General features: G+C 41.8%; 1 protein-coding gene across 2 annotated transcripts in view; it reads right to left on the bottom strand.

The window, feature by feature from the left end:
- bnc1 (basonuclin zinc finger protein 1) overlaps positions 1-24,037 on the bottom strand; it is a 54,988-nt gene that overhangs the window by 17,685 nt on the left and 13,266 nt on the right. The window contains exon 1 of one of the 2 annotated variants that reach the window (XM_079340167.1): positions 1,738-2,082. The exons of the other annotated variant lie outside the window; for it this stretch is intronic. Within the exon in view, the coding sequence (XP_079196293.1) occupies positions 1,738-1,752 (15 nt within the window). The 5' untranslated portion in view covers positions 1,753-2,082. Of the gene's footprint in view, positions 1-1,737; positions 2,083-24,037 lie in introns of those variants that run through there. 2 annotated transcript variants of the gene reach the window in all.

Below are 24,037 nucleotides of genomic sequence, written 5' to 3' on the forward strand. Positions count from 1 at the left end.
CTTCACGAGGAGGAAAAAATGTGAGAAAAAAAATCTTCTTTTTTTTTTTTTTAAATTAAACGAGTTAATTAAAAAAAATCATGATAAAGATTATTATTCTTTTTCATTTAAAGAAGGTTGGATTTTACCCATTATAGCAAATTGAAAATTAATTCTGCTTGGATTTAGTTTAAATTTAAGTTTACATTTATTCAAAAATAAAAAATGTTTGCTATCGAATAAAATAATAAAATAAAATAATCAGAGCAATCCATGAAATTTAAGAATGTATTTTTTGTTAGGTTTTTGTTGTCCTTAATTATTTATTAATTAAAGACAACAAAAACGTAATTAAACGTTATGATTGACATCTCTCGGATTAACGTTACTCAATTAACTCAACTATTTTCTGCACTTCAAATAAATAATCAAGTTACGTCTTTGCATCCGTGCGGCTCATCAGTCATTCTATTAAATGTACGTTCACTTTCACAGTTATAGAAGTCATACTCAGCCTCTTCAGACAAACCGCTTGGCTCTGACACGCTGTAATCTAACAGAGAATAAACCACAAATGTTTAGCATGTTTACACACAAACACACACACACACTGAGCACACACACACACACACACACACACACACACACACACACTGGCTTGGAGGAAGTTGCTACCAACACCACCAACACACAGACAGCTAATTGTTACATGATGGCTGCAAAGAAACATTAGGCTGCTCTTAAATTGCATTCCAATACGCCTGTGGCCAACGGCCAGGAAGCTGCAGGAGGCCCGGAAAATACAGAGAGACAGACGAGGGTCGGCGTGATGGAGAACTGGTCCAGGACAGGACTGCAGGGATTCTCTCTCTTCTTACACTTTGAATGACGATTATGAAGTGTGTAGAACAGATCGGATTCAAGCAGAACAAGCAGGAGGAAAAGCGGAGAGTGAAATTTAAGAAGAGGGGGGGGGGACAGGAAAGTCCTCAAGCCTGAGTTGCCTGTACTCACTGCTTTTGTTTACTGGGAGTTTTTAGAGATTGATTTGAAGGCTTGTAAGAACAATCTCTGTCCACGCTGACTGAGCCGTCCCTTCATCCGTCTTTTATTAATGACGAGCGTTTAAGGAAAAAGTCAAGCTTCTTCTTCCTCTTTTAAGAAAACTTTAAATGATAAATACTGACGTTGATTCCTTCACTAATCGGATAGTTTCTCACTTAAATTCAAAATGTACAGGTCTGGACTGTGCAGGCAAAGTTGCTTGAAGTAGGGGGAACAACTTGTGAACTCGCCTTATTTGTTAAATGAAACAAAGGCAACAGTAGAAAAATCAGATTTTTTTCGTACCATGATCTATCGTGAAAAGTTTGAACTTTTATGTAGTTCTGAATTCAGGGTAAAATAACAGAATTTGGGGGCTCGTATCAAAACATACCCACGCTCACCCTGTGACAACTTTTAACAAGACAACTTAAAGAAAGTAAATAAATCTCAAATTTCGGCAAAAGTGAGTCCACGTCAGCATGCTCTTAACTTTAAGCCCACGCACATGAAAGTGTTTAAAAGACACAAACTCCAATGTTCATCCTAAAGTCTGCGTCTCAAACTGAAGTCTCCTCCTGTCAGTCCCGCCGCTCTACATAAACTCTGTCCAGTTTGTCTTTGTTAAACACGTCCTGCTTGAGCGTGCAGGCGGTGTGTGTGAGAAGAGCCAGGGTGAACGGAGGATCACAGTGAAAAAGCCGTCTCTCTTACCTCAGCCATTGTCATTTAGTCGGATGTTTCCAAGGATACCGTGGAGTTTGCCATTCCCGGCGAGTCCCACAAAACAACTGGCTCCAACTCTCCTGTTCGCTCAAGTACTAAAGCAACAGAGCCATCACACAGAGCAGCATCTCCTCTGCTCCAACAACACAGACACACATGTACTCTGCCTCTCTGTCTTCTCTCTCTCTCTCTCTCTCTCTCTCTCACACACACACACACACACGCACACACACTGAGCCACCAACACTCACTCCACAAAAAGAGAAGAAGTAGTCACTGTGCGTTCACTCTCACTCTCACTGCACAGATGCACACACACACCTCCTCTGCTTTCTCTCCTCTAATGTTGCCGTGGACTCGCTCTAAACTACTCAAGATGTTCTGTGAGTGTGTGTGTGTGTCACTGAGTGTGTGTGTGTGCGTGTGCGTTGAAACTGGGCACAGGGGATTGGAATGAGATCCTCCCACTCGGCATTCTCACCTCAGGAGCTGCCTGCTCCCTCCCTAGGCTGCGAACACAACACACACACACACACACACACACATGTGCACACAGATAGAGGTGTGTATGTGCTTTCACGTGCGCAGACACACACATACATGTCTACCCCCTCAGAGTCACAGGGCAGTCCCCTCACAGCTGGCTGGAAGAGGGCATGACACTCATCTTTCACAGAGATTTGATCAAAAGGAATCACAAAGGCTGGAGGCTCTCCTAATGCAGTCAGGGGAGACTCTCCCTATCTGCCCCTCTCTCTCTCTCTCTCTCTCTCTCTCTCTCTGTCTGAGTAATGCCCTAAATCAACGCTGCCCCTCTCGCTGCACACAGCCCGGTGTGTGTGTGTGTGTGTCTAGATTCACCTTAACACAGCCCTGTGAACAGCCTCCATAACAAGTTACGCCTTGTGCCGTCAGGAATGTGTCAGTGTCTGTGTTGAGTGTTTCTCAGGAGGAGGGGGACTTCACACATGACAAAAACTGAATTTGTGTTATCTTCAGGAAGACGTGTAGCCAGGGTCAAAAATCAAACCTCACCACTTTTTTCTTTACCTGATAGAAACGTGTGTCCATAAAACACAAAGTATTGAACACTGAAAAGTATCAAAAGCTTGCAGTGAATGTCTGGGTTCAGATTTGTGACCATACTTTCTTTTTTTATTTCCAGACCAAAAAGGAAAAGGAAGCTTTTTATGCCACTGACTGAATGTAAAAATAAGGATAGTATCTGATTTTGTTTGGGAAAAAAATGTAATGTCAAAAAAAGGAAAGTTCAATCATCAGTGTTGAAACTCATCAATGAACCGGCACTCAGGCAGACAACATATAATAGCCAGCTCGTTTGTGAAATGTGGCAGCTCAGTGTGTTATAAAGGCTGAATCAAATGATGATGAAGAGTTTCAAATGAATCTAAAGCGATTTCTTTTTACAAATTGTCGCCTTCTTCATTCAACACTTTCTTTGTGAATCTTTCTTTGACACAATGGGAGCTTTGCCTGCGTGTTAGAGCCCCATAACTGATATTAAAAGGAATTAAAGCTTCCCACTAATTCTGTTAAAAACTGAAATGAGGAAGTGGGAGAAAATGTATTTTGTTTCAAAGGTATTTTTTGGATTTATTAGATGGTACAGAAAGAGAGACAGGAAATGTTGGAAAGAGAGAGTGACGACGTGCAGCAGAGGGCTGAGGTCGGTTTCAAACGGGCTGCTTGGACGAGGACTCGAGCCTCCTATACACGGGGCGTGCAACACTCTCTGGTGCCCTGCAAAATGTCTTTTCAATATTCATAAAACTATCCAATAAAGGATTGTTTATGCCTTAAATCTCATACGGATACAGATGGCTCCTTTTGTTCCTTCTCTACATTTACTAAATCTGTATTTCTTCACATTGCAGATATGATCAAATGGCACTGGAAACCTCAGGGGGAAGTTTTAAGCAGCGCAGCCAACAGTTCAACTCCGACCAGCAAAACACAACAAAGAAGATCACTTTGGAAAATGTTTTGAGGAGAGATTATGAACGAGATAAGATAAGATAAGAGATAAAATAAAATAGGATAATAGTTTATTCGTCTCAAAAACGGAAACCTTTACAGCGTTACAGCAGCAAAGCAGGATTAGCAGATGAAAAATCCGACAGTGCAAAAATGATTGAATTGTGAGTTAGGCTCTAATGTTTCCTCACCTGGACACAGGGAACGATAACACGGACAGGAGCTGAATATCATTGGACGGCAGCTAAGGAGAAGATAGGTCAATGTTGTGTGCTCTACTGGATGCTTTTTTAACGTCCATACCAATGTAAAGGACTCGTAGTATAGTGGTAGTGACGTTTATGTTTCTTACTAATCTATTTCTATCTATGAGGGGAGCATAAATGAGCATAAGTGTGTTGTCATTGTTTTGGTTAATGTATGCATATCTCATTTTAACAACCTCAGAGTCGACAGAGCCTTTTATCACTCCTTAGATTTTGGAGCACCACCCGGACCTCGGGTTGGAAACCGATAAGTTACAGATATAATGGACTCACATCATTAAACAAACTGGGTCAGCTGTTCGACTGTGGAGTTTGTAATTTAAAAATTCTAATTCTACGTGTCGACAAATCAGCACGAAAGGAGAACCATCACATACAGCAGACATGAGGAGAAAATATTTTTTACTTTTTAGATTCTTCAATAAATAAATTCTTCAATAAATAAAATGTTTATTTGATGAAGAGGATCTTTGGAAATAGTCAGCTGGTTCATAAATCAAGACTTTTCTTTAACCTTAGTTTGTCTTTGTCTTCTTCCTCTCCTCTTCTTCCTCCTGGTCTCCGCCCTGCATGTGCAAGAGGGAAAGCTCTGATGATTTAGCCATTAGAGGCAGCTGCTGATCCCCAAATTACACAGCAAGTTTAAACAGGTACACCTGGTCCGCTCCCCTCCACATGAAAGGGGAGGGCGGGAGGGCGGGAGCACGGGGATGCCGTCAGGTTTACAGATTTAATTTACCCTAAAAGTATCAACGGAGCCCTCAGATTTACCAACAATTCTCTTCGCCACATTTATATTATTAAACAGCTTCTTGTAGAAATCTGTTTTTCTACTTTTACCCAGTGAGGCTGTGGGGAGTTCAGTGCCTTGCTCAGAGGTAGCTCATCCAAAGTGCTGTGGGGAGGGATGCGTATTACTCATCCACTTTCCCCACCCACATTCTCCCAGCGAGGAACTAAACCTGACAACTCTCCAATCATAAACCGGCTGCTTTAACCTCTAGGCTAGCAACACCCCCTGACTTGACATTCAGAAATTTGCCAAGCAGCCCTGCTAACTGATAAAGATGCAGCTAATGGCCCTTGAAGTTGGACATTAAAACTGCATTACTTTCCACAGGAGATCAAAGCTGTTCTTATTCAAGAAAAGCCCAAAAATGTTATGAGGTTACATATATGGATAAGAGACATCCCGTCAAGGCATGTAACGCAAGGTTGGAAAGCCCTCCACTTCCCTCCGGCCGTCCAGGCAAGCAGATCTGCTTACCGGCCTTGTATTTATTCCATACCTAGGGGATGCATACCAAACACAGCCCCAGACCTGGCCTGGATTAGGTCTGCGCTGCTTGTCAGATTGCTGCTCCCTGGGCTGGAGCACCACAGACGTATTTGTGCCCTGCGGGGCTGAGTGTAGAAGCTGCAGCTAAAACCACAGCAAATAAACTCCATGTGCTGCAGAACAGGTCACGCTGCCTACTTACATGTCTGTCATTAGCTTTCCTGCAGGGAAGAGTGAAAGGGGCTTGAGTACTTGAGCAGATGAGCAGCTGAAGGAGAGCATTACACACTCCTTTACATTTTCTTTACATGATAGATCTGAGGAATACACTGTAAAACGCGTGCATCATGGGTGTAATGGGTGTTATGATACATTTGGGTGATCAGGCCTTTGATTCAGATGTACAACCAAATGTTCTTGATTCATAGGCTCATGTATGTTTTTACTAAATCAAAGAAAGGAAACATTGCCGACAGCTTCTCCAACTGATCCATTTAAATATACTTAAATAAGTATTAAGTATAAATTAAAAACTATTTAGTCACGATTAATTAAGTCTAAAAAGTCTTTTTTTATCACATGCTATTTTGTCCTTTTAGGTGTATATTCCCCCTGTTTACACAGTGATAGAGAAGAACAACGTCTTTGAATGTCTCTTTTCACTTAAAACACTAAACTGCTAAAAGTCAAATCCACCTCAAGACTTCAAACATTTACCTGTGTTACTGTTCCTCTGGGCTGTTTTCGTTTACTTTTTGATCCACAACAGATTTATTTTTCCATGGTTAAATTATTGTTGTAACCTTCGATCTACTGAAAGGTTCTTATTGTATTTCAAAATAAAAGCATGGTAGTAAGACAAGTTCTCTCATATTAAGACAGAACAAAAACTGAAAATCAAAGCCGAAGTATTTCTATTTTTAAATGTAAAATAATCCCCCCTCTCCCACAAGACACTGGATTGTCTGTTTTTACAATCAGCTCAGCCCAAAATCAGGTGGAAAATTTACTAGTTGGCTAGCAGGAAACAATTGGGGCAAAGTCAGAGTAAAAAATTGTCTGTTTGCGTTTACGCACATGCAGTTGATTCCCAACAAAAAGACGAGTAACTCGCTGCACTATGACGCTTTCATCCGCTCGCTCGCTGCTCCACCGCCCTTGGACGAGTAGAGACTGAGATCGGCAAAATATGGATCTCATTTACCTAGATGACAAAAGTCACTTGGATGCATTTTATAATTCAACCTATGCCTTAACTGACTCATTGTTCACCCTCACGGACCTGTAAAGATTAAATGACTGTCAATTTAAGTGGGTGAGGAGGATTACTCAAATATAAACAAATAATAGGAACATTAAAAAGCTTAATCGTAATCAGACCCTAATTGGATTTCTGTGAAGATTATGCCATTGCTTGTATTTACATTTAAACACATTTCAAAACAGTGTGTCATGATGCAAAAGAAGAGCAGCCTGGATGAATTTAGGTTTTAAGTAGTTCTGTCTTTTCTCTCTCCTCACTGACTACCGTGTCATGCAGAACCTGCCCCAACACAGCCACACTACGAGGGCAGATAAATTTAGTGTGTACGTTGTTGAGTGTGTGTGCATGTGTGTACATGCCCTGGTGTCGTCAAAGTGTTGGCCTGCCTTTCCTCACTTTAGTTGACGGCAAAAAGGCCAAAAGGGGAGCTATTACCTCCAGTTCCCTGCAAAGCGTCTGTACCAGGCTCCAGCGACCACGGCAAACTGCTCAAGCTCTGCTTGCAATCCCATGCCATTATTCAATACACACAATCTCAGCAGGTCACTTTAAGTCACAGAGGGAGAAGAAGTACTCAGATAGCGGCTATAAAATGAGAAGAGAGGGGTTTAAGCTGCAGAAAGATTTTGTTGTGTGACAGGGATGTACACTAGTGAGTTACATTACATGACTTGTTCTTCAGCTCATACACTGAATATGATACAGTCGTGCAACAGTGTGTGTGTGTGTGTGATAATGTGTGTAGGAGATGGAAACCAGTGTGACAAGAAAAAAGTGAGGAGAGCACTTTCCGCATGCAGCATGAGGGGAGGTCAGAGCTGCTCATGTGTGTGTGGGAGGCTCAGGGCTTTCATACAGATTGGTTTTATATAAAACAGCATTAGTGAAAGTAGAGCTGGCCACTGAGTGCACTTCAAATGTTAAAAGAAGACCATGGGTTATTAGTGCTTACTATGACTATATTCTTCCCTTTTTAGTCACTGAGTAAAGTGTGGAGGACATAGAAGGAAAAATAAATGGAAGCGAAAGTTAAGGTAACAAGCTCAGTGCACACATGGCAAATAGTACACAAAGTCGTGCAAATTCATTTTTGTGGATGTTAAAGGAAGTATGCAAGATCCTTCTCTGTCACTAACTTGTGTTGTTTCACCTCTGTGTGTGTACGCCTTTCTTTGTACCACAATGATCCTGAAGAGGGCAAACACTTTTTGCATTCATCGCTTGATGTCTGTCGGCACAAAAGCCTTGTAGTCATTCACAGTGACATGCAAAGGAAAAGTTGTAACATGATGAATACATTACTTCTTGTGTCATGAGATGAAAAATCACATGAAAAATATTAAAATAAACAAAACAAGGTTAGGAGCTCTGCAAATCAATTATTTGTTTTTCACTTAGTGGGGAAGTTAAAAGAAAACCTGCTGCATCTGACGATGTGATCATTGCTGTAGATTCTGTTGGTCAGAGGAGGAAACACTTCAGAAATCAAGAAGAAGAGGTTTGATATTAGGCCAGCATCATGGCACAATTTTCGCCCATGGACAGCTCAGGTCTCTCTGGGACAATAGTCAGTAAGTGATGCTCACCCAACAGACGAAGCGTTTGTGGAGCGCACGGCTTGCTAATTACTCTAATTGGAGCCATGATACAAAGTTTAAAATGCTGTAATTTTAAGGTTTTGAGACATTTTAGGCAATGTGTCTGTTTCACACTTTTGACAATCAGAAGTACCTGCTCCCATTCATGCACACTCACACGCTACCGCAGAAGCAGTGGGAGCAACTTGGGTTGAAGTGAATTTCCCAAGGACACATCCAGGAGCTGGGGATAGAACCTCCAACCTTCTGGATGAAGTTTCTTTATACTCACATAGCTGACGCTGAACCCTCTGCCTTAACAGATGACTGATGTCACTCAGGCTTCATCCATTCATATTTACAGTAGTACACACATTTCTAATTAAAAAGTACAAGTTAATAATCTCCACTCTTTGTGCAGGAGTGTTCTTAAGCACTCATCACACACAGATCCATATATACGTAATGTTGATAAAAAAGTGCTGAGGAGTTGTGAAGCAGATTTATTAAAGAAACAATCAACGATTCGTTTTCTTTTTTTGTACATAGATCAGATATAGACTGTTTGAAATATTGACATATTCTCAGTGAGGTCATGCAGGAATCATCTGAGTTAGCAGTCCCCATGTAGGAAATGGTGACTCGAGTTATCTTTAAAAGCAAAGAGCTGAGGCAGCCTTAAGCCATCTTACTAAACGCGACACACCCCTAATTATCAACTCTAAGTCTGAGTATAATGACATAAATGAATTGTGAAAACAATCACCCTCTGCTGAGTGTGTGCCAATAAAGATATGAACGACTCAGACTGTAACTGTTTCTGGTACCAGGCTTTTAATATGTTTATTTCTGCTGTCAAAATGGACATTTTAGTTGTTAATGGGACTTCAGGGGATTTTTGCAACCAGCCTCACTTGAGGATCTGCAGTTTTTTAAAACTTCCTCATCGGTCTACTATTCAATGCTTGAGATCGATGCAGTGAAGCATGTAACGTTTGGCCATTTTCAGCAGCTCAGTGCAGTCCTTAGTCTTAAGACGTTCACCAGTTAACTCAATTAAAGCAGTGGCAGGAAGAACCAGAACGTCAGTGCAGATGGGCTTCCTATAACTCAGTCTGGGATTGATCAGGACATCTAAGAGCTACTTCTAAATAGTTATTGTACAACTACCAACAGTCCTGGAAACCGCAGACCAAACTGCATTCCCACTTCAAGAATCAATCTGTCGAACTTATTTTCAACATATGAGTCATCACAAGGTTTCTTTCCAAGCAGCGCTGAGAGTCACATGTTGGATCCTCTGTGTCGAGGATGTTCTCCAAATGGCTCACTCTTGGCTTAAGGTGGGGGGGGACGTCCCAGAGAAGAAACACTCCTGACACACACACACACACACACACACACACACACACACACACACACACACACACACACACACACACACACACACACACACACACACACACACACACACACACACACACACACACACACACACACACACACACACGCCAAGTCCATGTCAATGTTGCCATCAACCAACGAGTAAAGTAACATTTCTCTGAATGAATGTGTTTCCTCCAATGAGACATAAGAAGAGTTAATACTAAAGTTAAAATGGTGTTTGGGAGACTTGCAATCCACAGGACACAGTATTTACATTTAAAGCTATCATCTACTTTTTCAACTGAAGGCGCAATTCAAAAGGACGAGATGCAAAAGAGTTTTTAAATATTTAACTCAAGAAAAACTATTGTCAGTAACAGGCTACTCCGTCTGGAGGTGTGTGTGTGTGTGTGTGTGTGTGTGTGTGTACTGAACGTCTCAGCAGCTGAGAACAGATCCTACAGGAAACAGCTAGCTCGCACTGTCAATGGGACGTCCTGCTCTCTCGGCCTGTACGAGGCCAGTTTGATTTAACTTCCTGTCTCAGCAGCCAAAAGGAAGGACATCAGTGTACACCTGAGTTAAAAAGGCCTCAGCTTATTGAAGCCAAACGTCTCCCTCCCAGGCCTCCAGCAGCTGTGTCACGTATCCATACATTGCACTCATGACTGATTTATTAGACTGGTTTTACGTTCGTTTATAATGAATCACTTCCTTTAAACCATGTCTCATGTGTGATGCCCTTCTGCGTCACTATCTTTGAGCTATTTTGTGAGCGCCAGCATCATTCAACTAAAAACTGAATTGCGATATTTTCTCCCAGTTTTTTCTTAGTGACATTATAGATTAATTAACATGTTGTGTTTAGAAACAGTGTTAGCATGTTCAACAACAGTGCCGGTAGCCTTTTAGTCAAGGTAAAAAAGAGACTGAAGAGTAATCTTTAACATATAAAATACAAGGATTTTATTCATTTTCATTGATGACTCAAAGCTCACAGACAATGTTGGTAACATTACAAGTGAGCAGTACACTTTCCCATAATAATAGCCAACATGCTTCTGTGGAATAATCCATCTCGAACCTGATTGCTGACACATGATCCTCTGCCGCCCCGAGATATCTCTTCTTCAGAAGCCCAGCTGCATTAATTAGCAGCATTTTGCACTAAGTGATGTTATGAGTGGGCTGTTATGTGTCTCCCAGTTGTTAAAGCTTATGTTACCTACTCTTAGAAAACAAAAAGCTAAACCGGTTTCTGCCAAAAGATTTACCTACAGTCCCTCAGACAATTGTCCAAACAGCTCCTCAAGCATACCTGGTGCAGATGCAAAACAAACGCTAACTGCACAGAGCAGGTAAGCTTTGTGCACGCATTTGAACATCAATCGCACAATATGTTTCATGAATTTAACCTTGAGATGCAGCAGATAGCAAGAGCGCTTTTTGGAGCTATTGGCGGCCGCCAATCTATTCTTATTGAACGAGGTTCCAAGGCTCCAAAAAATCATCAACAAATGTTTAATAGCTTGTTACGTGTTTTGAGCTTCCCCTTCTGGATGTACATTACTGAGCTAGTCAATTTAGTTGTTTGATCAGTAAATAACTATGATATGATGATTTTAAACTTTGTCTCATCGATCAACTCAGATTAAGATGTTGAAGAGAAATTATTCAATTTCCTGTTCTGGGGTCCAATACTAAGACAGAAAAGAAAGATGTAGCTCAAAGTCACGGCCAACCTGTAGGTTTCATCACAAGCTATTTGTTTGAACTGTTTTCAACATGGAGCTCGAAGGACTCTTCACTGACGTGTCTTAAAATCTATTTCATATTCTGGATGTATCTTGATTGAGCTCTGACAGAGGTCACTGTGTGTTTGAAAAAACTAACTTTGAATTGGTTTTAACTAATTATTGCTGCATTATGTATCATCAAGACAGTGTTGATGAAATAAAACTGACATTGTCTTCTAAACTGTGTGAAAAAACTATCTGTTAATTCTGTTTAACTGATAGTCAGTATTTCAACCTTATGGAACCATTTACATTTTGTGCACCTCTAACAAAAGGTATTAAAATTATAAGAGCTTATTTGGTTTAAGCAACTCTTGAACATCACATGCCACATATTGCACAAGTTCACAAAGAAATTGTCATTCTCCCTCTTCCTCCTCTTCTGAACAGTCTTTCTGCCAATCACTGCCATCCCACGGATTGGCGACATAATGTTCAGCCAGTAGATAGATTAATAAAGCTGCTCTCTTTCCTCTCATCCTACATCCGTCCATCCCTCCATCCTCTCCCAGGAGTCTGGTATTGATCAGACATGTCCACATTAGAGGGAGGGGAGATGCTTTTATGATAATCCACCCACCCTCCCCGCCACTCGTAATGGCTGCATTAGACGCTCATCCCCTCCGCACCCGACACCTGGCCCTCGCTCTCTTCGGACTCACTGTTTGCATTACAACACTGTTTAATGGGCTCTTTAGAGGGGCTGAGGGGGCTGGGGGCAGGGGAGGGCAGGAAACTTTCCAAGAGTTTCCAGTAGATGAGGACCCAGCAAGGAGCCACTGGGAAGGTCCGGTGCGAGAGTGATAGATGGCACCATGTTGAAGTGGAGGCAGGAGGGAGCTGGAAGTGGGGGTCCATTACCTATTACTGAATGCCCTCTCTGTCTAGCCACGCCATAGGCTGCATGTCTGTCGGCTAACAAACTCATGGAAGAGAATCTTTGGATGAGTGTGTTCTCTGACCAAACCCAGACAGAAGGCCAATCAATAGCTCTCTCTCTCTCACTCTCTCTCTTATTACTTTTCTGTCAAAGCAATCCAGACGCTTTGACATAAATGTAAAAAAAAAAAAAAAAAATCAGTCTGTCCACAAAAACCTAAAACCAAAGATTCAACTAGGATGTTTGTTCTTGTAGGCACTGGTACTACGAAGAATAGTATTATAGCACACCAACAGCACAATGGGCTGTACGCTCACTCTGCCTCTGCATTATTCACCAGGCTGGCTGGCTGCTGCAGAGAGGTGCAGCTCTCAAGATGCCTGGCTCAGGGAAAAACACAGGACTGAAAAAAGTGAGGGGAAAAAAAAGGGAGAGAAACAGCCACCTGGACACCATCAGTCTCAGCGAAGGTAAACATCTCCGACATTCCTCCCGGCACACTGGCCTACAGAGGTCAAAGGTCATGATGACAAACGAGTGACCCAGGAGCCCTGAGAGGCCGAGAGAGGAGCCTCTGGAATCTCTCAGCAGGGGGACGGGGGACATAGAGACAAATTCACTGGCCCAGGAAACTTGGGAAAAAAAAAAAAAAGTGGTTCCTCACCCAGTGGACAACAAGATCCCAAAGCAAGACCAAACTTGTACCTCCTTAACTGGGGACGCCAATATGAGAAGTTGTACACAAACAGAAGCACAAATGTAGCTGAATACTCCAGAGACCTCACTCTCCAACGTCCCCTTTTTCACTTCAGGACTTCAAAACCAATCTATCATATTCATCAGGACCTCCTGCTCATCAGGTTCAACAGTTGGCCTTTACAACTGACTTAGTGGCTGCAAAAAACCTATGTTTAATATTTTGTTCATCTTCGATGAAAACAAAAGAACGAATGTCACCTCCAACTTTTAAACCAAGCTGGAAAGGAAAATTCGTTTGACATTAAAACGTGTTATATTTGGTATTTCTTTGACACTTTCCTGCATATTATTGCTGCAGTTTTGTTGTTTAAGGACTAATAAAACACATGAATTCCAATGTTGTGACACAGTCGGGTGTTACAAAGTCAGCCACAGCTGACAACAAAAAACAATTTGAGTGCTTTCAGTGCACAATAACTAAGAAGTAAGAGATAAAGCCATTGTGGTACAAACTTATCTTTTGCATAGTCGTAGAGAAAGGGAATATATCCATGTTTAACATTCAGTTGTTGCTACACATATTGGCCAAAATACACACACACACACACACACACACACACACACACACACACACACAAACTATGGACATGCAGTAAAGGAGGAGGCCGTTGTAGATTAGGTTGTCCAGGGGTCCCTTGGTAGTGCTCAGGTATTGAACTGGTAGCTCTTCAGCAAACATCTGGTTCACATCCCAAGTTCCTACAGATTGAGCTACTGCCATCCCTAATGACACGTTTTTAACTGTATGTAAAGATAAATAGACATGGAGGAACATGGAAGCATTTCAACCACTTAAATACATGTAAATGTTGTTTAGCTGCTGCAGCTGAGTCAGGTTTGGGCAAAAGGCCCTGTTCATACAGTAGGATCTTCAAAATTGTCTATGTCTTGAAACCATTAGGTTTGTGCAATGCTGATTAAGGTGTGAACAGGATTACCCTGCAGCATCATGACACAATGGAGAAGATAAGATACATCCAGGTCAGTCCACAGGTGTGACCATTTATAACTCAGAAGAAGCTAAAAAGTCAAATGAAAGGAAAATTATTTGGACTCCTTTCCATATAAATCCTGACACATAAGAAACAAACAAGGTGATGCTGCAGTTGGCAACCTCCATATAACCATGCACATGTTTTACATCTGTCCAGGGAACGTCATTTCCATACGTGGAAACGTTGTACTCTTTGGTCAGTTTCAGCTTTTTCATTTGCTAATAGATGATCTGTATGTAAGTATGTTATTTTATTATATGTTTGTATTGTGTGTGGTTTCAAATGGCAATAAATCTCATTCTGATCAAACATTGCTTTAGGCAGTTTTAAAGACTGATGTCCACTGCTGAACATATGGCTTTACTTTACAACGTTGTGAAAAGTATATATATGTGTAAGTATGTATTTTGTTAAAGCAACTTAAAGGAAATTCCTTTCAACACAAAGCATTCAGTGAATACTATTTCATTTAATGAGTCGTTTCAAAGTGAAAACAACCACAATGTCTGTGGCGTGTATGAAGAAAGTCGATTCATAGAAACCTTTTGACATATTAGCTTAAAGAAAATTCAATTTGCCCAGATGAATCAGGTTCATGTGAGGATCCAGCAGCCTGCTTTCATGTCCCTGATCAACAACACAACCAGCTGCAGGCTGGCGAGTGCACACTGTACTAAGCTTGACCCTGAACTCTCCCCGCTCTCTGAACAGTTCCACACGTCCTGTCAGTACTATTCAGTCCTTTTGTAATGTTCTTTGCTCTTCACATCAGCTGGTTGTGTAGGTAGTTGGCAGCAGTTAAGCAGGAACAATGAGTGGATATGTGAGTCAGGATAAAAAAGGGGAGTGTTTAAGTGCCGTGACTAGAGGCGTCATCAATGCTTGACCTGTAAACGTCATCCCAGCGTTCTTACATGGCCTGACAAACACACACATTTTCTCATCCACATAAGGAAATACTTCCTCTTGGCAACTCACCGACACTATGACAAATACACATCTGTGGCTTTTCGGGCTCCCTTATTTAGTTGTACAGGAAAGAAGAGAGAAATACTTCAGAAACACTTCATTAATCTCCAGGAATTTCTGATTGTGACTCTTCGTTATTCTCTCTCCGGCAAACGCTTTCTGTACGACACCAAGTATGGGAGTTGAAAAGTCATATTTACACATTCAGCATAAGACATTAAAATAATAAATGAGAAAGACATCAACTCATCTGTTATTTTTAAAAATGTCATCAGAGAGCCGAGCAGTTGGATTGCCCCCTGTACCATAGCTCTTTCCATCCAAGCGAGCGGCCCCCGTTCAACTCTGACACGTGGCTCCTTTTCTCAGCGTCACCTGAAAGTATTAACATGTGACATCTCTTATAAATACAGTGCAGTGTTTGCCACTTTGTCTCAGCAGACTTTTTTTGCTCCACTTAAACTGTGTATGGCTATTAAAACTGTTTGTGAATTCAACACTAGATAGATAGGGGCCAGTTTTCCCCCAAATGACCACATAATGGCTCATTGAAATACATGCAACCAGCACTGAGGCACAGAGAAGCTGTATGCTCTGAGGCCCAGTTAGAATTGAACGGTGTCTTTTTGATTCCTTTGCACACATAAAGCAGGTGCATAAACTGCACTATCCTATTGTGCATCAGGCCCTTTGTTGTTTAATTTGGCACCAATGTTGGATGTGATTTGGTCCATAGCTTTTTTCAGATCAAGAATTATCGTCACATTAAACAGCTAGAATCTGACAGAAGCCTCCATCTATTATTAAAAAAGATATCAGCTTGGATTCATTTGAAATCCATGAGGCATTGTTGCTGTCCCCTGTAGTTCTGAGGGATGGTGGTTCTATCAAAGTACCGCACATGTAGCCCGAACAACAGGGGGTAAAAAGGAGATCAGAGCTGCTTTTGTGGAAATTGATACATTTATGTCTGTCCCTTATTTTGACAGCTTCTGACGGTTCCAGTGAAAACTAATTTAGCAGACATACACTTTCATACACACAAAAGCCGACAGCTGGATAGAGAGAGTGTCAAAGCTTCTCACAAAGGGAATAATTTAATCAATGAACAGCACTTTTCATAAGCTTTCCTGCTGTAGTTACTTTAAACCCGGGGACTAATTGAGGGGCAGAGGTGGATGGACTTAAGCCGCATTCACACAAAAGCTGTTGCAGGCGACACAGAGACCAAGCCAAGAAACGTGTCTGTCTCACTTGGCAACCGATGCAGAAAATTATCCCTCAAACAGAACCACGGCCATCTTCAAACAAAAACACAGCTCTTCCAAATAAACATTTGAGAAAGAGTAACAGCTGGCACTGAAGGTCTACTAATTGACTTCTTGATCTCAAACTGTCTGTGTCTGTACTCCTTTATTTATTTTTTGTCGATGATGAAGCTCCTTAAAGAAACTGTCAACTTTTTGTCTTTATGCCATTTAGGTTTGGATTTCATTTACTGCTAAATGATAAAGGGTATAGAGGGTCTGGATTTGACCTCACGATGGGTGGAGTCACTGAACTTATTATGCGAGTGGCAGAGAACACATAATGGTGCCAGGAATCAGTAAGAAGTATTATTTGACCCCAGTCTCACAGTTTGCCTACAAATAACACAACATTGTAATGTCGTGCAATGCATATGCCAAATTGCAATTTTGTGTGCATATGATACGCCAATCCCTAACTTTTGTCAGGAGGAGTCAAGACAACTATTCTAACCTCTCCTAATCCCTTTTCCTAACCTTAACGAGTCCGTATGTGTTGCTAGGCGTATCATATGCGCGCAAAATTGCAATTTGGCACATGAATATTTGTATGCAGATTGGTGAGACTGGGTTGATTATTTACATGCGGTCCACCATGTCCTTAGTCAATAGTTAGGATCCCTCTTTAGTCTCAATGTCCTACATTTAGGCAGTGTTCATTTTGTGTTACTCCCATCTGTTCTATTTTCATTCTGTCCAGCACTGAAGGTATCTTGTCTTTGAATGTTTTTACACTCTGTCAGACGTCAGGAGGAAAAATGACGTCAATGCATACTCTCTATTCCACAAACAACTGTGGGCAGATACACAACAAGAAATGTAGCCACGGGCAATCAAACCAAAAACAGAAGTGGTCAAAGATAATATGTAATTATATTTTGAAGAGAAGCATTTGGTGTAAGTCTACCCTAGTTTAATGACAGAAAGAAAGAGTAGGAAGGATTGAAGAAATATAGTAATTTAAAAACTGCCAACAGGTTCATCTGAAGGTTTCAGCTGCTATGACACATTGTGGCCTCCCCTGGGCTTCGGGCGCTGAGAGCGCTCTGAGAGGGGCTAGGTGGGTCAGGGAAGAGGGGAGAGCGAGAGAGGAAAAGAAGACGAGAGGTCTGTGCGTGTCCTCGTAGTGTTTAGTTGTGATTAGATTGAGCAGCATCTCTGTGGTGGCTTTATATCCATCTGCCGCTCAGGGCTCAGCCGTGTGTTCCTGTTGTCACCCTCATGACCTCAGACCTAAACACACCAATTAACCACCACTGGACTTTCCACTTTTCCTCAAACTCTGGTCCAAACAAACACCAGCACATCTAACCCCCCTGCCTTAGTTCATCTCTGATCTGCTGTCTGTAAAGCCTCGTTTCTACCAAGTGGTTCAGTTTGGTCGTTTCGGTACGCCACGCATTTTTGTGTGTTTTGCGTCTCCATCGAATAAAGCCGGGAAAGATCACCAAATTACCGACCCGTACTGTCCTACATTTTCGTACCCTGATGCCAAGTATATCGATTCGACCCTAAAAGGGGGAGCTAAACACTGCAGTCCGTTGATTGGTCGAAATAATCATCACTTCTTGTGCGACAACGGCAAACACAACCCGGCCGTGTTTAAATACACAGCCGATTGTTTATTTGGCTGTACAAAGAGCCACATGCTGACAAAGTAGATGAATACCTGGATGTTGGTCTTTCTTCACTGTTATGATGTCACACTATTACGTAGCTGACGCAGCTAACGGCTTACATGCCGCCTGTCAAACTGGCACGGATGGCTGTGGAAATGCTAAAAGGATCAGGCTTTACTGAATCAGACCGTACCAAACTGTACTGATCCTTACCGGACTGCTGTGTGAAGCAGGGCTTAACTCTGAGCGTGGACACATGACGTAGTTCTCTTTAACGCCAAAAGTGGACGTTAGCGCGGAAACACATTCATATGTTTTGCAGGCAACATATCACGCTTTATTAAAAAAAAATAATAATAAAATCTCACCAGCTAATGCTTGATTTAATTATTCTTTTCTTCATGTGTCGCAGGTTACTTTAATTTAAAGGATGTCAACGTCGAATCCTCTGATTCATTCATTTTCACCTCAGCAGGAATCAGAGTGGGATTTTCTGGCGCAGGTGCATTAAAGAGTGAAAGGCTTGAATAAATGAAAATGCTCCGGCACCAATGAAGATCAACTTTATTAACAAACATGTTTCAGCTTGTGGCCTGTGTCAGGGCCACATCAGCAAGAATACCTTAAGATTCACTGAGGTTTCATGAAGCATCATCAGGTGATTTTTGTCCTTTAATATATATATATTTTCATAAATTACCTGAATTTTCTGCCTTATCTGTGCTTTGTGTTTATTGAAGATCTGTCAGTGTTGTTAACATGTCAACACATGCAATTTATCTAATGACCAAAACACGTTCATTGTTTTTTAATACAGATCTTTCCGGCTTCATACAGAAAAGTTTTACTTGTTCATTTCCGGTAATTATCCTTAAAAATACATTAAACAATAACAAACAACGAGGCTGACTCACAGCAGGGAAAGGAAGACCTGCGCTCATATTACTATGCAACAGACATCACCAGTTATTACGGACTAAAGTTATGATACGTCTTGGCCTCGTTGCATTATCTTTTAAAGTCACATATCCCGATTATGTCATTCACATAGTGCCGAGATTTACTTTATGCATTAATATGGGAGATCTGACTTTAAATCGGTGAATTGAGATGAAAGTTGCCAGCTGATAAAAAGCTTCTTCTGATGATTCTTCTGTTGCACGTTATGTTGTTATGGCATTCATTGTCTTTCAGAGACAGAAATGGATGAAGGTCACATTTATCCATTCACACACTGACAGTAGAGGCGGCTATTTAAAGTGTGCATCAGTATTACCTTCTCCATTCATACGCTGAAGCAGCAGGAGCCACTTGGAGTTAAGGACACATCAGACGTGTGGCTGCAGGACATGAGGTGAAGACCAAATCTGCCACTGAGCCACGGAGATTTCATAGCATGCATGAGCAATAATCTGTCGTTCAGGGCTTGATCATGTGCAGTGAAGTGTGGACTCAAGATGTGTTTTGATATTGCACACTTCTACGTAGTAGATTTCCTCACATATTTACGTGCAAATAACGAGCACAAGCACTGAAAGTTCTTTCTGTGACGTCCTGTACTCATGGAGTTTTTCTCTTTTGGTTTACAAATGAAAAGACCCTGCAGCGTTGAGAGGGAGCTTGTAAATGAAAAACCTGCCACTGAAAAAGCTTGTTGACAGAAGGAGATGAATAAGATTTTATACACACTATTCTTTCAATGAAACATCTTGTGATTCCTCTAAAGGTGATTCAGATTCAGAGCAGCTGAATTAGCTCTCCAACGCTTTTGCATTCTCCTCCCCATAATGCATCTCTTGTCTACCTCTGTGCCGGGGGGCTGATGATTCAGGTTAAAGCTTAAGAAGTCTGTGTGCATGTGGCAGCACAGAGAGAGAGAAAGATCACCTGAGGGCCTGTGTTGTGGCATGGCTGTGTCAGGGCTGTGTTGGGACTTGTAGCAGCCGAGTCCTGACACTGAGCCCAGCAGCACCCGAGGGCCCCGAAGTATGCTATGGTGGCATGTGTCAGGGCCAGCACAACAAGAAGACTGAGCCATTTGTAACTTTCATTGCCATCTTGGAGCTGGTATAAACTGTCTATGGTAACAAAGTAAGTACTGGTTGAAGAACAGAGAGAAGAAACAATGACACATCCATTTCTGAGATTTTTTTCCCCTCCACTCTGATTCAGTCGAGTTGAGTGACTTACTTTTCTCTTGCTCTGATTTACATGAAAAAACTGTTGGCAGTGTATATAGGGGTTATCAACATATTGTTAGGTGATGTTGGCAAATCTATTATGCTTGTAGCTATCAAAGATAAAACATTTTACAATGTAATTATGACAGGATGGATTCATTTCTCAGTTTCCACCAATTAATAAAAGCTGTTTGTTCTGTTTTTAGGATGAATCAATATTGTTTTGGTGATTAATATGAGGATTAATAATATAATGAGGCAAAAGCCTTGTGGAACTACAAAGATGAGTTGCGGTTTGAGCCTTAAAGTAGGCTCAAAGGGTCAAATCTAAATAGGAATCATATCTGTAAATCTATATTCACAAGAGCATATGCAGTACATTTCCTCCCAGTTTAAGTTACCATAAGGAACACCTCTTCTAAAGTGTACCATGTCTGAACATGGAGGATTGGAGCTGGACTTTAGTGAGGTGTGCTTGGTACAGATTGTTTAGTGTGAGTGCACCCTGAAGCACAGTTAATACACACAAACATTATATTAATACCTGTATTAAATCCTAAATGAGCAAGAAACATCTGTCTGGTCTAATTCTAGGATATCCTTGTGTCATTCATATACACACATCATTTTTCTTGTAGTTTTCATAAGCAGTAAGAGACTGGATGGAGAGAGAATCTAAAAAGAATCAGCAGAAACTTCAAGGTACCAGATGTGTGATTGAGTGAGTGGGAAGCTTTTATTCTCAGGTGTTTGTTTTTCTTCCAACCGAGCTTGACCCAAGATGGCATCAGTGAGGCAATCTGAAATGAATACAGCAAGGTAGAAAATTGGATTGTGGAAGCTGTTTTACAAGTCTGGACTGATCAATGCTGAAAAGGCGTGTGCACAGAAAATCTTCTCTGAGGCTATCATTTCGACATAAGAGAAGAGAGGTGCCTCATTAGGAAGGCTGCTGTTGCAGAACTGAAAACAGTAGATAAACTTATCAGTATACAAGACCCATTTCACGGGGCATTCACAGGACTCAATGCAGCCAATTTTGTCTTTGTTTTTCTCCCTGAAAGTCAGGGCAAATGTGTGTCAGGGCCTCTACATGATCAGACAAAGACACAGTGGTAATCCCAGGAGTGCGTGTTGGATTGTTTACTACATGGCCAGTCTCTCATTTGACACTGACACTCTCTTACAGGGCCCAGAAACGGGGTCGCCTCAGAGACGACCAAGACAGTGAAGAAGAAAGGGTGTCTCTCCGGAACACACACACACACACACACACACACACACACACACACACACACACGCACGCACGCGCGCGCAAACTTAAACCCAATCTAACGTTGCATACCCCTCTGCCAATCAAATCTCCCCCCTGTGTGTGACACTTCAGAATAAGCCACCATTTGCTTCTTCTTCTTTTCTTTTTTTTTTTTTTTTTTTTAACATTTCTCCCAAATTTCGTTGTCGCTCACTCTCCCCCTCTCTTCTGCTTCTTCAGTGAAATGTGAGACTCTGGGAGCATTCCTTTCTAAATAGCCTCTGAGAGACTAGGTAGGACTATGAGTGTGTATGTGAGGGTGTATGAGAAGGAGGGAGATGTTGTTTTAAGAGAATATTGAAGCAATGATTTTTTTTTTAAATAAGCCATTTTTTATTATTCAGTCTGGATCTGTATTTAGACAGATAAAATTGGACTACTAGTGCCTGCAAGCTGACACAAACTCAGAGATTACAGCTGCAGCATGGCTCACCAGCCTGAAAACAGGAACATATTTATGTAAAAGCCCACTCTGTACACACATATGTACAGCCATGGTGTGGTGTGTCAGCGGAAAGGCTGACAAGCCCTCTGGGACGGCTGCTGTTAATCAGAGCAAGATGTTTATTTTCATCTCTTTAATGATCAGAATGAACCAATTCCACACAGACACCGATATGTTTTCCACCAACAAACATCTGTTTGTGTCATGATCAATCCACTCTGACACATGCAACTCCCATCAGTCTGCCCCCCTGCCTCACACACACACAAGTCACACACAGCTGGGCCTCCCCAACAGCCATCAGGCTAAGGGACATAATTACCCAGGCTGCTTGTGACATTCCTGGTTAAGGGTCAGGGAGGGGGAGCCCCCCCCGACATCTATTCTTCCTTTATCCTTGCATATGCAAGCACGCACTCACACACTCTCATACACTAACACACACACACACACACGCACACGCACAATTATCAACACAAGCCAACAATGCAAAACAAGGTTGCACACACTGCTGTGTTGGGAAGTTGTGTATGTAAAAATCTAGGAATTCCTTCACACCATATAAAGAATCTCTTAAAGTAACAGAACAAAACAAAGTATTCAGTGTGTTACTATCCACCTTAAAACTGTGTCGTATCAATAACTTTCCACAGGGTGAATGGCGTCCATCCCGTTTCCACAGAGCGCCCTGGTCGCCTGTTTTATCACTATGTGACTCTGGCAGGTGGCTGCAATTCGCTCGCAAGTTGTGCGTACAGCTTTATGGCACTATAGTTCACCCACCAGCCTTCAGCTTTAAAAAAGCCAGCCCATCTCGGTACTGTTTGTGTGTGTGAATGAAGTAAAGAGCAGAAAAAAGAGCGAGTAACCGAGCAAGAAGAAGGCCGAGATTAAATATTGGTTTCTTACAATGTCCAGCGCTGCCATAGTGCAAAATGATAACTGAGGCTGTCCACATACCTATCAATAATACTACGAGAATAAAATAAGGCTGCATGGTTTGGTAAGATTCTCATACATCATTGGGTAAAAGCATTTTGATTATTATTTGTATTTTAAAGGTTTAAAGAAACGTGAGATAAGAGGAAATTAAAACTCCAATTGGGTGCTGATGCTCCTTTGTCATGTGATTAATATGAACGTTAGTTTTAACATTTCTGTGTCCTCTCTAACAAAATATCAATAAAATACTAAAGTCTGATTTTCTTAACTAAAAGTAGGATCACCAAGTCGGTCCAAAAGCATATTTGATATTTTATCTACTTCTACATACATTTAAGGTAACATGTTGCCATTCATCTTTATTTTCTATTTCAAACTATTATTGACTATTGTCTGCTTGTGTTTCTTGAACTCACTTATTAGATCAGCAATTAGCGTGGTGAGTTCATTACCAAAAGTAGTAATGATCAAAACAAAGGAAGAAATACTTCAGTTGTAATAAACCAGAATGATCCCTTTTCATCTGGACATCTGTCTTGTCAAATGATGGAGCGAGGATGTCGGATAATCTGGGCACAGCAGGGGTCATTGACTGGCTGAGGGGGGTTGAGGCGGGAGAGCTGGTGGTGGGGGTGATGAAATTGGAAAAGCATGTGGAGATAGATGTGACTGGGAGAGGGATCCAGACACTTCCAGATGCCCAAGTGCTGAGGGGCCGAGGGCCGCAGCAGAGCCACCCTCCCGTGGGACGTGACTCACCTGGAAGGAGGGCCAAGCGCTGCCAGATGTGGAGGAAGCTGCATGGGTCCCTCACGCCAAGCCCGTCTAACACTGTCTCGATTGTGCTACAGCATATGCTTCCAGTCAAGGGTGAAAAATGCAGGCACCAGCACATGCCAGAAGTCTTTCAAGCATAGCCCAGCAGTCAGCCTCCAGCCTTACACCCACTCTGATCCACACACACACACACACACACACACACACACAGTGCGGATCCTCCCAGTCAGTGGAGTGCAGACATGTCACCACACAGCAAGTCAAGGCTGGTTAAACTGTAAAGCAGCTACAAGGGACCCAGTCCAGACACCCAACCCTGGGGATAGCACTACACACCACTTAAACAAACACACACAGGCACAATCACAAGTACCGAACAGGGTCCACATACCTTCACTAAACCAAAAATGACAATTGTTATCCAGGAGAAATGCTGACAGGCGGCGAAAGAGCGACTAGAAAGAATTAGGAGAGAGTTTACATGTGTTGTGTCTCAGCGTTAGGACACGGGATAAAGTGTCCGCCAAGATCCAAACA

Source organism: Symphodus melops (assembly GCF_947650265.1).
Source record: "Symphodus melops genome assembly, chromosome: 3".
Classification (NCBI taxonomy): domain Eukaryota; kingdom Metazoa; phylum Chordata; class Actinopteri; order Labriformes; family Labridae; genus Symphodus; species Symphodus melops.